The following is a 16,730-nucleotide window of genomic DNA, read 5'->3' on the forward strand; positions in this document are numbered from 1 at the left end:
TATCAGGCCAACACTTGTGGAATTAAACAGTTTTATAAAAATCATTAGTAAAATGAGTTTTTTTTCAGGTCCTCCAGCATTTTGGGTTATGAAGCCGTCATGATATTGCACTGTACGTGACATGGCGTTTTACATAAGCGTCAACAGTTTTCACACCATTGTGCATCGAGTAAGGGGCTCAATGACCTCGGCACGCTTTTAAAAATGTAAACCTTACTAACGTAATGACTCTTCTCTCCCCTCCAGGTGTGAAGTTTAGAGTCACGCCCCGTCAGACCATGAGAAAGGTGAGCTCAATGCCGCTTCCCTCACTGTTAGCCATTAAGTCTGCTTGGGATAGCGCCCTAAAGCCAGTCTCACTCCCACCATCACAACACGTGATAAAGAGCTCCCAAAACTCGAGCGAGTCCAGCCGCCTTCTCAGCACTTTCACAAAGCATGTTACACATCAGCTATGCCCCGGGGGCGGGAAGTACCCAGCATGCACAGGGACTCATTTCCATGGTTAGCATGCTTCCGTGAGTTTTTCTTTTTTCCTTTTTCCTCCTGACCTTTGTTTGCTCTCATCTCTGCTGTGATAATCAATAGAGATGAAAGAGGTACATTGCTTTTAATCCTCGCCGTGGGCGTCTGATCTGCCAAACTGCCCTCGCTCTCCTCCTCCTCGCAAAACTGCGGCCGAACAGACCGGAGGTTCATTTCCGCGAGGAATCCCCGCGGAACAGAAGCTCGCTTCGCATGCGAATGCGCGTTAAATATTTGGAGGAGGAGGAACGGTATTTGGCAATAGCGAACTGCGTCATTAATATCAAGCATGCCCACCTTCTCTTCAATGCGTGTATCACTCTAGCAGCATTTGCAGATAAATGTACAGTGCCAATAAGGCAACTTTGTGTGGTAATGAGCCTTTCAGCATCTTAATGTGAAAACGTCTTTAAATGTTTAGTTGTTTAACAGAATCACATGAGGGTGGTGGCGTTTCAAAGGGAATTGTTTTACCGACAGCAAACAGAAACGGTGAAATGGCCCCCTCCAGTGGCCCTGAGCGTCATAAAACAATTGAACCTGGTTTGGCGTGGTGTTCTTCTGCCGAAGTTTTACAACACAAAATACACTGTGCAATATTCTGTGCCATTCGTACAATGGATCACATTTTGAATATTAAACAAAATTTACCACAGTTTGTTTAATAAATACTTCAGTTGAGCAAGGATGTTGTTAGGAAACTGTCCAAATAATTGCATCCGTGTGTGTGTGCATGTGTGTGGTGGGAGTGGGTGGGTGTAAGGGTAGCAGTCTCTAATAAGATTAATAAGATTTATAAGTTTTTGTTTCTTCATATGTTGATGGTGGATTGTCTCTCCTTGATCTTCAGGACTTGTGTGCGCGTGACCCAGAGGGTGTGAGGAGTCACGCAGGCCCCGCTGAGAGGCTAGAGGCAGACCCAGACACCCTGTCCAGTCCCATCCCGCCCATGCAGTTCCCCGCCTTCGATTGGCCGCGCCAGCGCCCGACGCCCGGCTCCCGGGAGCTGGACCTCCTCAGCCCCGCCCAGGTCACCAAGCGCCACAGGAAGCTGCTGCTCAAGAACCCGCCCTTGGCGCGGCCTCTCAACTCCTCCTCCGCCCCGCTCCCGGACCGGTGGCGCCGGCTCTCCCAGGTCCAGGAGGCCCGCAAGCGGCTGGTGCGGGAGGTGTGCGCCAAGTACAAGAGCAACGTCAAGCGGGCCGTCACGCCCCACCACGTCTCGCGCATCTTCGTGGAGGACAGGCACAAGCTGCTCTACTGCGAGGTGCCCAAGGTGGGCTGCTCCAACTGGAAGCGGGTGCTGATGGTGCTGGGCGGCGCCGCCGCCTCCACCCGCGAGATCAAGCACGACGCCGCCCACTACGGCAACCACCTCAAGCGGCTGGACGCCTTCGACCGGCGCGGCATCGCCCAGCGGCTGGAGACCTACACCAAAGTGCTCTTCGTCCGCGAGCCGCTCGAGAGGCTGGTGTCGGCCTTCCGCGACAAGTTCGAGAACCCCAACTCCTACTACCACCCGGTCTTCGGGAAGCCCATCATCTCCAAGTACCGGGCCAACGCCTCGCAGGCGGCCCTCAGGACAGGCGCCGGCGTCACCTTCAAGGAGTTCATGCAGTACCTCCTGGACGTGCACCGGCCCGTGGGCATGGACATCCACTGGGAGCACGTCAACCAGCTGTGCAGCCCCTGCCTGCTGGACTACGACTTTGTGGGGAAGTTCGAGACCATGGAGGAGGAGGCCAACTTCCTCCTGAGGAGCACCGGCGCCCCCGGCAACCTCACCTTCCCCAGCTTCAAGGACCGGCACCCGCAGGCGGAGCGCACCTCCGCCCGCATCACCCAGCGCTACTTTGCACAGCTCAGCGCCTCCGAGAGGCAGCGGGCCTACGACTTCTACTACATGGACTATCTGATGTTCAACTACTCCAAGCCTTTTAAAGACCTGTACTGAGCCCCGTGTGAGGCTGTGCTTTAAGGACTATGCGCTTAACGGGGTTAAAGTCAAACTCATCGTTCCCTTTCTAAAAGTTACACAAAGTTACATAAAGGACAGAACAAGCAATACTTACGTCAGTAAAATCACCTGGCCGGCCATCATGACCGACTCTGCGCTACACATCAAACACAGTCATTATTTTGACGATAATACGACAAAAGCTTTCCGATCAAGAGTAAAATGAGCTCTTCAAAAAGTCTCTCTGAAAGTTGTTCAATATCCCCTACAAAATGAATAGATTAAATGTAAAACAGAACTCAGTGCATTAACTGGTGGGCACCGTCCGTGCTCTTCGCCAAAAAATGAATCAAACATTTCAGGAGACTTGGCTCATACACTGAACCTGAACCTCTCCAAATGCACAGTGAAGTGAGTAATTGGCAGCCCACAGTAATATAGGAGTATTCCCTCAACAAAATACAAAATACAGTCCACCACCAGGCAGGCTGGTCCCTGTGTACACCCTTAGACGTCCCACCCTCAACCCTCCCATGAACCACTGTACTGCCGTACTGTCACAAACCAGTGTTCTTTCTCTTTACCTTCTGGGGGGGGGGAGCTACTTAAAAATGTAAAATACTTTCAGATAAATATATATATATATATTTTTATATGACTTTGTAATAATGGGCTGCAGCATAATCAAAGCTTTTTTCCCGTGGAGTGCTTTCAAATTTACTGAGATGACATGTTGTTCTATCAGTATCATTATTACGGTGCACGTACAAGCGCCTGGCCTTTTCTTGGGGGCCTTCCTGGGAATTCATCGAGCGGCAGACGCCCCCCAAAAAGAGCTACCGTACATTTCCTCTAAAGGGATTAAACCCTATGCTTAGCACTGGTATGTTTATGAGGGAAGCAGGGCATTCACAGAGGGAGAACAAGGTGTCTGCTCTGTGAAAGCGCTGAAAACGCTCCCGTCACCACTGAGGTGGACAGAAAGCATTCACAGGGGGTACCTCTTTCTCCCACCCGTTGAGCAACAGTATGTGTGGACAGCTCAGTAGAAAAGACTCGCTCCGTTGTAACTTCTGCTACAGATGACACGTGATTATATGCAACCTAAGATCTGAGAGCGGTCTCTTTAAAAAAAAGTGCAGCACATTACCGCACAGTAGTTGGAGGAGTGGTTCTCGAACTGCGGATTCGGACATCAGTAGTGGGTCAGCTGAGGGGTTTAGGTAAGTTGTGAGATACAGCTGGAAACTATACTGTATATTATACTGTTCTCATTTACATCGCTGCGAGTGAGTTTAAACACTCCACTAGCTTAATCCACTGCAAGCAATGAAATGTAGCCATTTTAACATATGTTAAAAGTAACTCAACATATGGACTTATGTTGGCCTACATTTTTAAAAGGGGTGAGGTCATAATAAAGGTTTGTCTCATCAAGCAGGTTCCTGGGTTCAGAAAATTTGGGTTCAGTTTCTGTGACTTTCAAAACAGACAGAAACAAAAGAAATGGTTGTACATCCTTCTTACTTTCACAAAAGACTTCACAAACTATTTTCTTTCACCAATGATAAATGAAAAACAATCCAAAAAAAATGTATCGCTCTACTTTGAATATATTTTTTGAAAGCAGAAATACCTTTATTCTCTGTTATGAAGGAAAATCATATAGGAAATGTTTATATGGTGTGTCAGCTTTGCGGCTCCCAAATAATCGATCTGTTGTTCCGAAGGTCTTAAATGTGCTGAATATGTGTTGGTAGTTGCTATGGCTAAACGATTAAAAAGGTGAATGTGACTGTAACCTTGAAAAATGAAGCACATGCTACTTTTCCTCCCTCCCCTCGAGGTTTCTGGGTAATATATGGACACATGGGTATCATGCTGATATATTCAAACGTACGCTGTAACAAGTGAATGTATAATTGTTTTATCGTCAGTGCACAAGTTGTACAGGAACATGAACTCAAACCCTTTGCCTTATTGTACACTGCCAATTACCCAGTGTATTTCAGGAAGACGTTCTTCAGGAGGGCAGTTTCGCTTCTGCCGGGTGTCTATGAATAAATGTTTTCAACCGTCTTCTGCCTTTTGTATTTTTCTGGTCATGTTCGGCGCATATCGTAAAACTGTGATCCCTGCAAGAGCTGTAATGTATTCAGAAAAAGCCACTCAGACAAACGAAGGTAAGTGCTACTATACTTTGTATAATGCAAGATTTTTGTAATGAACCTACTTGAGGAAGTCTACAATAACAGCTTATTAAAGTCATGCAGAGTTTATAAAAGGAAGGCAATACTAGCAAAAAATAAAACTACCTTCTTGGAGCAGATGTTTGAAAATATACATACAATAGTATATCATAATTGGTTGACTTGTGTCACAAGCCAGATGTTTCATGCATATCTTGAAAGGTGCTTTACTGATTTGTTGATATATTTTGAATTGCACTTTACTGAAAGACCACCCTACTTTGGAGGTTTATTTTAATGAGTAGAGACCACCCTCCTTTAGTACTTTATTTTAATGAGGAGAGGACAGCCCCCACCCCCCCCCGCCCCCGCCCCCTCCAGCACTGTATATTAATGAGGAGAGGACAGCCCTTCCTCCTGTTGCATTTTTAACTTCAATCAGATAGAAAAAGTAACCAATAGCGAAGGGGATCCCAGTACAGAAAGTGATCAATGCCCAGCCACAAGGAGGCATTTTTAATTGGCTTGCGAGTCATCGGCCCTGCAGACTGCGTGAAACGACTCACTGAATGCTGCCTAATTTAAAGATTACAATTTTGGCACGCAGGGTGAGTGTAAATCTCTCTTCACAGTGCTTAGCTTTGGCCAGTAACTCAGTTAGAGCATCTGAATGAGACCATCAGAGACTGCCTTTTTCAAATGCACTGAGAAAAGAGCATTAGAGGAGCCCACCTGGATTTGGTTGTTACACAAGTCATTGGTAGACAATTATCCAGCACAGGGATTAGATATGTTTCTGCCCTAACGTAATGGCAGAATCAGAGATGTTAGACCTTCTGAAGGACAGTACCATAACGCAGTGACATCATGTAGAATGTGATGATGCAAGAGCCACACCTCCTGCAAATTAACATGGCATACCTCCAGCAGAGTGGTCTGCTCACAATCTATCTTTAATAATAAGATTGAAATACAGCACAACAACTTAAAACAATAAATGGTCAAACCGTCCCCTTTTGGAAAAAAAACCCTTCAATTTAGTGTTTGACGAGTTAGCATATGTCTGCTGCTGCTTGGCTCTTGGTGTGCAATATTCGTACATTGACACAGAAATCCAATTTGCCCCAATGCCTACTATAAGTTTAATGCAACCATGACTCAGCCACCTGCCTCCTGCCCCTGTAAGCTAGTCCGCATGAGAGTGAATAGAAGTTTACGGAACTACTACAGTGGTTTAACTACTGCCATCTAGTGGGCAGGCAAAATACTGCCGTTTATACTTCCCGGAAATTACTCATATTTGATATTGTCCTGGATCAGGTAGTTAAAATAGAAAAATGATTGAGAGCTACCAATTAGGTCTACTCAAGCTGCATACCACGCCCAAACTATGCAATGACTACCGCAGACTAAACGTGTTGCAAATAGTGAAGGAATACTAAAAAAATAAATATACAAAATAAAAAGAAACAAAACAAACGATACAGGGTGTCAGGGATTGCCTGCCAGAGGAGGTGACATTGGCAAAATCCTACTGTAGAGACAACTGTACTGGATCCACATTTTGGACAGCTATGATAGGGGTATACGTGTAGAACTTAACATGAGGCTCGTCATTTCCTGAAGCCTCATGTTCTGTTCACCTTCCCGATTGTACAGGTCTCGTTATTAACCTGAGTCCTCTCAGATGTGCATAAAAGGAATACCCTGACCCTGTAACGCTTTTGAAATGAATTGTGACACCTCACTTTTTTGATTAAAAAAAAAAAAAACTTGAAACAAAGCCTTGTTCTCTTGAACAATTGCATTAGCATAAAATAATACTCTCAATACAGATCATTACTTGTATTCATTTCATACAGCATTTCGTGCTCATTTTTATTTTAAGGGTGCGTGTAATATTGGAGGGCACTCTACACACTGACTCACAGTTTTTTTGACATTTTATGGGCATATTTCCATTAATCTTAACAGCTCCTAACAGGCTATTAGCATTTCTTGCGACTTAAACTGTGACACTTAAATGCTGCTTTCCCTCAGCGCCAATTAAACTGCACACTGACGAGACATGCCGGTTCATTAGTGGTTACTGTGCAAATAAAGCTGGCTCTCGGCCACCCTGCTTCGAGTGACATGACAGCACATCAGTCTTGTCATGGCAACTGTAGACAACAGAAGATACCTGCCTCGCCGTATTTCATTAGCTTTAAATGTGTCTTCATTGTCGGTTTCCGTGTAATTTGCACACATAATAATTTTCAGTCTCAGGCTTGCACTGTTTAAATTACCCTCTGTAATTTATTCAGAAAAGTTCCGGTTAGTTTCCTATATGAATTTTAAAAACAAGCATTTTAGAACAATTAGCACAGCAGCGCTTTTCAAAGTGGGTGCAGCGGCACCCTGGGGTGCCCTGAGAAGATCCCTCCAGGGGTGCCTCCAAATTTGGGTTTCTGTAGAAATTTCAGTTATTTAAAAAATTTTAATAGTTGTGATAAAACTGATAAATCATACTGTGAATGAAAAAAATGATTTCAATTAATGGACCATTTGTAAGCTCCACAGATTTCAATTCATAATGAAGCATTTATGAGCTCCTACTGCAAACACTAGAACTTGGTTGAACTTGGTCCTCCGGATGGTCTGTGCAGAGTGATCTCCCATTAGGATGTAAACATGAACATTTGGTTAAATCTTCCAAAATGACCCATTTTCAGGTTTTAGCTAGACTAGTGACAGCTGGTGGTCTGTGAATTTTACCTCAGAAAAGTGAGATTAAAGAAAATAATAATTGCTTCATTAAAGAAATCAAAATGTCAAATTTGTAAATATGTTCAATCTTTTCAGTTGGACACAGGAAGCAGTATTACAAATGGTAGCAATACAAAAAAAGTTCTCAAAACCAGTGAAATAATTTTCAAAGTTCCAGTTAATAAAGCTGTAGTTCAGCTTACCATGTAAATATCATCAAACTGAGATTTATGTCATCTGGCACTTACTGAAATGAAATGAGAAGAGACTAGCATTAAACCTTGGGAACATTTTGTAGTGTGTACAGGAAAAATGCCACTAATGCATGATCAAGGACATAATCAAACATGCACAGTACCACAGCAGAACAGCTGTACGTGAAAAAATTCCAGGTTGTCAAAAAATGAGTGATAAAATAAGACATTTTCATTTCCAGTTTTACACCGAAATAGGGGACATAGCCTATTTGAACACGTAACAATGCAACAATAAAACAGGGCTGCACTAATATTTCATTTGAGATTGAATGGCATTTGCTTTAAGAATTATTTTATACTCTACACTTCTCTGCACACATGTACCCACCAGAAATGACAACACTTCAACAGCCATTGTATTAGCATATCTGAAAAGCCATGAAAGAGGAAATCTATGCAAGATTTTAAGTGACACGATTACTCAATTTTCCATGTCAAATAATAACATGCATCTTAGCTAAGAACAGAAATATGATGCATCATATTTGGTGTATGTAGTGGGTATTCATTGTCAGTACACCCAAAACACAGTGAATGACTAAGGATTTGGCAAGTAGAAGTCGTATTGGACAAATTTAAAGCTACTGCATACTGGTCTTAAGAATTAGCCTTTGTGTAGGCTACATTACTACTGTGAAAAGACATGTGAAAATATGTCTTGCTCATGTTGTGGCTCAGTTAAACATATCAGTAGGATATATTCTACATGAACTCCAGCAGAAGTAACAAAATGCATAATTACAATAATTAGCTACATAAAACGCAATGGCACAGCCGTAAAACACTAACATCCGTATCCGCCCACTCAACCCCACATACAAGCATGTGTACACACAACTGCACACAGACACACTACTTGCAAGAAAATACGTGCATCCTTTCAGGTTTTTCATCATGTTACTTTGATAAACACCAAAATAGCTAATTAAAAAACACAACAAATCATCATGCACAAAAATGGATTCAAAGGTTTACGACTTAAAATTGTAAAGCCACCTTATTCCAGGCTTTTGCCTCTCACTGAAGTTATGCAGAAGTGGTACAAGAACAGATTTTCCATTTATTGTGTTTAACTGCTTCATCACCACACAACACACTAAAAACATCTACTTTAACAACATACTCCATTAAGGATAACTGATGAAGCTTTAATTATATTTACAGACACATCAGGAGAATTCCTATTTCCTCTATGTGCATTTTCACTGTGGGAACGTGCCAGTGTGGGCAGAATACACTCAGCCCATATACTTTAGTGTACTTCTGCACAGCATCCTGCTCTGACAAAGGTCCACCACCAGATACATTACCATTCCTTGGGATAGCATGACCACACTCTGACAACGGTATACTAAGCACAATTGCTGTGCTACTTCTATGTGCCATTAAATGAATAGTGCTAGACAGTTTCCAGGAGCTTTTTCCATTATGGCATTCCTCTCTGAGCAACTGTCAGTGACAGGTATACACTTTCACTGTACAGTTTAGACAGAGGTTGTTTACATTGGGTCAGGAGATGAACAGGTTATATGCATCACTTTCTGAACATGTAAACAGCTGCCTACAGTACTGGTTGGCCATCTGACACAGCATGCTCCCCTAAATCTTTTTACATGAAACCATTTCATTTACCAAACAAAGTCTGGCTGTCCCTTATCTGTTAAAAAAAAGATAAGAACATATTTCCGAAAGATGCCAATTTCAGTCAGCGCAAGTTTCACCAATGTGCCAAACAACATTTGCTTTCAGAAGCAAACTGCACGCGTCATAAGATCACTGGATCACAGTCCTTTATTTCACCTTTCCTAACCAGGTGTAAGACTGCAAAATGACCATAGGGTGGCAGCATTTGAGGCATAAAAAATATCACATCAATATCAATTACTTCTTACTACAACGTATAGTGAAATCTTTAAAACATGAATTTGAACTTCAGCATCACCAGTACAATAAGTGCATGTGGTATCCGTATTACGTATTGGCATGCCCTTGTATTGATATACAATGCTACAGTAGGCTCCATAATATTTGGGACAAAAACTTTTTTCCTGATTTGAGTCTGCACTCCACAATTTCAGATTTGTAATCAAACAATTCACATATGGATAAAGTGCAGAATCTAGATTTTCAGCTTTTATTTAAGGCCATTATACGCTTTGGCTTCACCATGTAGAAATGACAGCACTTTTTATACATAGCAGCACCCCCCCACCCCCATTTCAGGGCACCATAATGTCTGAGACAAATGGTTTCACATGGGTCTCCGATTAGTCAATTAGTCAGGTGTGTTCAATTGCTTTCTTAGAGCAGATATGAGAGCTTTCAGTATTTAGTCTTGATTCAAAACTCTTGATTGTCTTTGGAGTCTGATATTTGCGTTTGGTCCTCATGTTGACAAATGCCAATAACAGACTCAAAAGAAAATCAAAATTCTAGAATTAAGACTACATAAAGAAAGCTCTCATACCTGCACCAAGGAAGCAATTGAACATACCTGACTAATCGACTAACCAGAAACACCAGTGCCGCCATTTGTCCAAAACATTATGGTGACCTGAAATGGAGGGGCTATGTATAAAAAGCACTATAATTTCTACAAGGTGAAACCAAACTGAATAAAAATACCTTTTAACAGAAGCAGAAAATTTGCATTTAACCACATGCGAACTGTTTGATAACAAATCTGAAACTGTGCAGTAGAGTCAAATCAAGAAAAAAAATGTCTTCGTCCGAAACATTATGGAGCTCACTGTATATCAGAATTCATGACTACCAATAATTCCATTGTAAAATGTTCATGTAGTACAATCAATTTTGAGTTTTATTTGGTACAATAACAGTAACTGCCTTGAACCAATAAACTGTGGATGATAAATGAACCTTGTCACACAACAAGAGTTTAAAAAAAAAAAAAAGTCACAGTGCATTCGTAAGCACCAATAAAATATGTTCTCTTATTGTTTGGGTGATAAAAAATATATATGTGCTTTCTTTTTGGGCAAAGATATCATCCATCTTCTTCAAATGAACTGAACATCTGCTGACAGATCTAAACCTCCCATTCATTTCTGAGGATATCTACACAGGAGGCTGAGGACAGAAGAGGTTCTTCAATTTATACTGTACAGGACATATTACCTGACACTGAACTCACAGATAAACCAAATGGCCCAGTATCTAGCCTACATTATTCTGTATAAGAGCTTCTGAAGCTATAGTCTGCACTGTGTCATCAAAATTACCAGACATATTACACTCACTACCAACCTACATAGGTTGGAATACGTGTTCCTATTATTTATACGATATAAATGTTAATTTAATGGCAAACATGGCATTACTGTTCAATGATTATAGACTTTTATCTGAAAGATACAGCTTTAGTTCATTTCTGTATCTGAAACGAATACTTTTCTTCCCAAATGACTCTGTGTTCATAATGGATTTTAAGGGAGCTCATTTTAAAAAAATCTAAATCTAGGAATTGGAAACATGAAACAGAGAATAAAACAAGGAAATTATTCCTTTTGATCATTTAAATTGAGTTCTGTTCACACTCCAAATCATATTTGAATCCTTAAATCTTTGATAAGAAAATGAATTACAAGCATTAGGTGATTTCATACCTTCAGCCTGCTCTTCTTAACAGCCACCAAAATAGCTTCCAGACATCAATTTTCAAGATATTTCAATTTTCTTTTCAGTTCCCAAATCTTTCAAATCCTGAATATTTAAGTACTGTTTCGTTAAATATGCACATGCTTCAAAACTGTATACAATATGTTTATCTGGGAATAACCTGTGCACAAAATCAGTATGAGCCATGTAATATCACATCTGGATACAGCAACTCCAAATCTGAGGGATGAGAATGCACAAAACCTTAGGCTACATGGCAGGTAATGTTCACGTCAGCCAAGTAACCTCCAGATGGTTTTTTAGGTTGTGGAAAGTTGTGACAATGGAAAATTGTGATTTTGTTGGGTCAAAGACAAGTACAGAAAATGTTTTCCTGTAGAAAGAAACTATTTAGAAAGTCTAAATCGCAGAAGCTAGAAATGGGAGATTAATAAAATTAGCAAAACTACAAAAAATGTGAATGAAACTTGATATAATTTCCCTGTTCAACAACACCTAGCAAAACTTTGCTGTGACATTGTGAAGAGATTCTGAAAACAACGTCAAACAAAGGAAAGCATTCTGTGACACTGGTGAACCAGTTAATTGTACCATGAATTTCATTTGATTCATCAGAAGAGAAAATTGAGGTCTCAAATACAAGATGAGGCTGAGGGCTGAGTCTGAGAATCCATCCAGACCTCAAAGGAACCTGCTGAGAGTGCAGATCACACCTGGAGCTAGGCTCTAATAGACCACCTGCTTCCACTGGAGAATCGCAGTGAGAGACCCACTGAACAGATGACACCCCTGCCGAACACAAGAGCCGGCCTGACAGTGTCCTTTCAATACGGAGAGAGAGAATATGCCACTGCCGGGTGGGCGGGAACAAGGACAAATCCACAGGGTGCCTCTTAACCGGCCTGTGGACTGGACACTACAAACACTCCCTAGTAGGAAAAGTGATCATCAGAAAACTTTACAGACAAGGTGTAACGGGTGCAGGTAATTCTGTACACACTACAAATGTAAAACTTCTAAGCAAATAAATAATGTTACATATTAATATTAAGAATAACTAAAGTTACAAAACAGATGCTCTGTGGTGGTGTCATCTACAGCAGGCTGTTTGTAACATACAGATTCATGAAAAATAAAAATGTGATTACAGCCAAACAACTTCCACTCCCCAACCCCTACAATAAATTTGAAAGTGAACACACAACACACAGGCACACAACCCCACCAGTTAATGGGTTTAAGATTTTAAGTGGTTCTCCATGTGGTAGGCTCATCACCCAACATCTGTCTTTGAACATCAAAACAAGGTGACCTGGATCAGCACTCTGGAAGACGAGGACACCATGAATGGCCTATACTTGTCATTTGCCCGAAGATGTCCATCTCCTCCGTCACACCTCTTGAAAGGTGTGTGACAGACAAGTGCTAGGCCTTGACTGACTGCTGAAGATTTGGAGGGGGGGGTTGGGGGGGAGGGGGCGGTTGGGGAAAATCAGAAGCAGCACCTGATGGGGAGGCTCACATCGAGAAGACAATGGCCAGCCCAGGCCTATAACTTATACTGACACCCCAGACACCATCGTCCAATTACCCAACTGTGGGAAAGCCCTTTGGCAAAGCCTCCCCTCTCTGAGATGGATGACCCTTTTTCATGGGACTGAATTAATACTGGGAGTCAAGCGAATTGCTTTTGGAACAATGCCTTTCCTAAGGAGATGACCGGACTCAGAGTTATTTGAATGGGCTCAGAGGGATGCCCCAGGTGCCTCAGCAAATTTTTGGAGCACCAGCTGAATTCACCAACTTGGCGGGGGGGGGAGGGGGGGGCAGGTGTTTGAGCATGGGGGTGTTAGGAACATTCTCTGCTGAGGGAAAGGCATGACTGAGTCCAATCGAAGCCACTTCCAAGTTGTAAGATTATAAAAATTCAAAATGTTAATCTATGCTTTGAGCTGAAATTATTGTGCTAAATCTTGAAATTACCACTTCCTTCCACGCTCCAGTACCCTAGATGAGTGCAGCCATTGCATTAAAGGATCACATTTTGGTTATGTAGATTTACGCAGCAGATAGGCAATCTATAGGTACCTTTTCTCTTTAGATGACCAGCCAGTCTGAACTCCTTACTGTGCATATTTTTTTTTCATTTTATTCAGACAAGGGAAAAGCAGAGAATGGGCCACAAACAGAGACAAGACCACGGAATAAGAAGTTCAATGGCCAGGAATCAAATCCCCAGCTGCACAGGAAGTATTGTTTATAGTTGGCTGCCCATAGGCCTGCACCTCTAGGCCTCATCATGCAAGTGCCCCCAGGGTTTCCCCTTCAATACATTCAGCGTGAAGGGTCACCCACCGAACAGAGTTGCTGCCCTGTCTAAAAATACAAAAACCTACAATATGGCAATGTCATTATTGAAAACTAATTAACTATGATTTAACAATCAATAGGAAACACCCCTGCGTATGAGGGCTGAGGCGCGTTTTCATGTGCTAGATACCACACACGTTGCACCGAGTGTGTGTACAAGCTGCTATGATAGAATCTTACCGACGCCACTGGTCCACACAACACGTTTATTTTATGGTGAAATTGATACTTTGAATCTATATGATAGCACTGCCTATAGCCTACATGGAGAACTGTTTGTCCTAAAATTATTTGCTGTAATTAGGCAACTCCAAAATTATTCAATGACTTTTTCATTCATTTTAACATTGCTAGTGCAAACGATGCAACAGTCAAATGTATCTTGCACTTAAGTTACGTTTTGTCTTGGCGCATTACTAGCCTACTAAGAAGAGCGTGAACTCCTCAACGTAGTCCTCACCGGGCTTTTTCAGTGGTAACCTACCAGGTCATTCGGTGAGGCAGAAGTCTTTGAACCCAGGATTGACAAAACGCCGCTCTTCTCCTGCTCTCTTCTTTGTCAATGGCCTCCAAAAAAACTGAAACCCCGCTTGTGTGCTGAAGCTCTCTTTAGTTCCGTCGAAGCATAAGCAGGTCTCCATGCTGAACAGTGGTTTCCTCGTTGACTTACTTAACTGAGTTCGCGCCAATTTGTTCTCTTTTTCTCGGTTTGTCAATCAAGTAGGGATGCATTACCTCAGCAATCCCGTCTTTCTTGCAAGTCACTGTAGCCTATCTTTTGATTCTTGATAACGACTTTGCGAGGTAAAACTTTAGAAATCCGGTAGGCTACTTCTAATTGATCACACTCACTTGTTTCATACGGCGGGGAAAAGCAACAATCACCCTAACTGAAAACGCCCGAGCAAGCGCGGGTTACGTCACTGTCCAATCAGAGGAGTCGATAGAAGTGGAACATTTGACGTTTAGTTTACTGTTTCAAACTGTATTTCGATGATTTATCAGAGCTGTATTTTTAACAGAAAAATTCCCAACATAAACTTCATACACTACACCAAATAGCCTGATAAATGAATTCTCTTAGTCTAGCAATTGAAACCTAACAATAGAGAGGGCAAAACGGAGCTTTAGAATGTCTCCGGCGGTGTATGTGCGTGAGCTCGACAATACATTAATGAAAGTCAATTGGGAACTTAATTAAGGGCACTACTTAGACCCTGATAACGATTTTGTGCATGTATTCTTCTTTATGCTCCAAAGAAGTGGATGCTGCCTTCAAAGCACTTCACAGTCTGGCTCTGCCATATATTACAGAATTACTGATGCCTTACATCCCCACAAGACCACGCAGGTCCTCTAACCAAGATCTCCTGGTTCTTCTCTGCTCCAGATCTCTACAAAGGGAGTCTGCGCATCTTTTTTAAATTTTCTGTGTGAAGCACTTTGTAACTTTTGTTTGGACAAGTGCTTTACAATGTGAAAAGTCTTGAGATCTTTCACGAAATGTTGCCAGAAGTCATGGGGTTACAAGTGGCTGTGCAAAGCATGTTGCCTGAAGAGGAAAGAGAGGCTGATCTTACGGACTGCTAAAAGTCTAAATTAATTAATGTGCTTCAGGGGTGTTAAAATTAGGAAATTGTGTTGCGTGACAGTGCAGAATTGCATAAAAACAAAGAACCACTGGAGGGTGCAATTGGGCCTCCAGACAGTCTCTGTTGCATTCAAGAGTACCACTGTAATCAACAGGAGGTCTAGTCCATCCATTGTTCATATGGAGTCTGAAACAGATTGAGCTGCTCTGAAAGCCAAGGCTGTGGTTTTAGTGAAGGAGCGCACTCTTGATATGGAAGAGGACTGTCAGCTGAGTGCAATGACAGAAAAACTTTGGAAGCTGAGCTGGCAGCCATAGATGTTTCAGATAGACAAATATGTGACATGTCTTCTCAAGTGAAAAAGACATTCATATGATGACACTAGAGTGGACTGGACTGGAACTAACATTTAAAGTGGTTGACACGTTACTGTAAGTGCAAGGATGCAGGTTCTCCTTACTGAGTACATGATCCTGAATGGAAGAACAGGCTTAGGAGTGGTCCAAGCATCAGGCAGTCACAATCCACTACAGGTCCAGTAGCAGCTACCATCACGGAGAATAGATTGTGAAATTATGCAGAGAGCTGGTTCTTACCAGTGTTTTGCAAAGGCAGACATAAGATTTGGGGTAAAACAGACAGCATGCAAGCAAGGCTTTACCTTTTAGAGAAATATAAACATGTACATGCATGCTCTTGTGGCATTTTGGGAATTAATTAAAGTTATCACAGCATATAGGGATACATTTTTAACTGAACAACTATAAAGACAGAAGATGGAAAGCCAGGGTGTGCCTGTGGATTTTTCTTAAGAGGCTATTGCAACACAATTCAGAACTTTCAGCTCATGACACAGCTGGAGAATCCATCTCAATTATAAATCGTTGTTTATAAATACCATTCAAGGTCTGGGATGAGTGGAAGTGGATTGTATGTCATTTTCAGGAGCTCCAAAACCAAAGGTTAGATTTCAAGACTTGGAGTTTGTGAAGCAAGTTAGGTTGGTACTGGATTACATTTTTGTGACATTCATGATTTTACTATTCAAAAATGGGGTTCAAAGAGAAAGCCCACAGACTCCAAACAAATGGTTTCTTGCTCCCACAGTATTGGCAGTAATTGAAGATGCTGTGAACCAAAACTCAAGTCAAGAAAAAATGAAATCCAGTGTCACATCAAGAGCTTTTCAAAAACCCTCCATGTTTTGTGATAATGATCTTACAATGGCGTTCTGTCAGAAACAGAAATAGAAAGGAGGTTGAATTTCTTAAAGCCAGAGAACTGAATTTTGGATGTCTAACAAGAGGACATATGAGCAAGGGCTGCCATAAACCATGTGACCTGTCAATCATACTATATGAAAAAAAGCTTCCCAGTATGTGGCATACTGATATGGAGAGAAAAAAATGACAGAGGTAAAAGATGAATCTTAGCTCAAAAGTCATCATGGGTC

At 41.9% G+C, this 16,730-nt stretch overlaps 1 protein-coding gene and 1 long non-coding RNA gene across 2 annotated transcripts in view; one reads left to right on the plus strand and one right to left on the minus strand.

Moving 5' to 3' along the window:
* The window catches only part of LOC135255228 (carbohydrate sulfotransferase 8-like), a 162,298-nt gene extending 157,737 nt beyond the window's left edge, over positions 1 to 4,561 (plus strand). Inside the window, exons 3-4 of the mRNA XM_064336106.1 lie at positions 247 to 287; positions 1,376 to 4,561. Of these exons, the coding sequence (XP_064192176.1) occupies positions 247 to 287; positions 1,376 to 2,479 (1,145 nt within the window). The 3' untranslated portion in view covers positions 2,480 to 4,561. The remainder of the gene's footprint in view (positions 1 to 246; positions 288 to 1,375) is intronic.
* Positions 1 to 15,103, minus strand: part of LOC135255229 (uncharacterized) — a 58,844-nt gene extending 43,741 nt beyond the window's left edge. The window contains exon 1 of the long non-coding RNA XR_010330128.1: positions 14,170 to 15,103. This is a non-coding gene — a long non-coding RNA (uncharacterized LOC135255229). The remainder of the gene's footprint in view (positions 1 to 14,169) is intronic.
* Between the last annotated feature and the right edge of the window lie 1,627 nt (positions 15,104 to 16,730).

This window comes from Anguilla rostrata, chromosome 5, assembly GCF_018555375.3.
Source record: "Anguilla rostrata isolate EN2019 chromosome 5, ASM1855537v3, whole genome shotgun sequence".
In the NCBI taxonomy this organism is placed as follows: domain Eukaryota; kingdom Metazoa; phylum Chordata; class Actinopteri; order Anguilliformes; family Anguillidae; genus Anguilla; species Anguilla rostrata.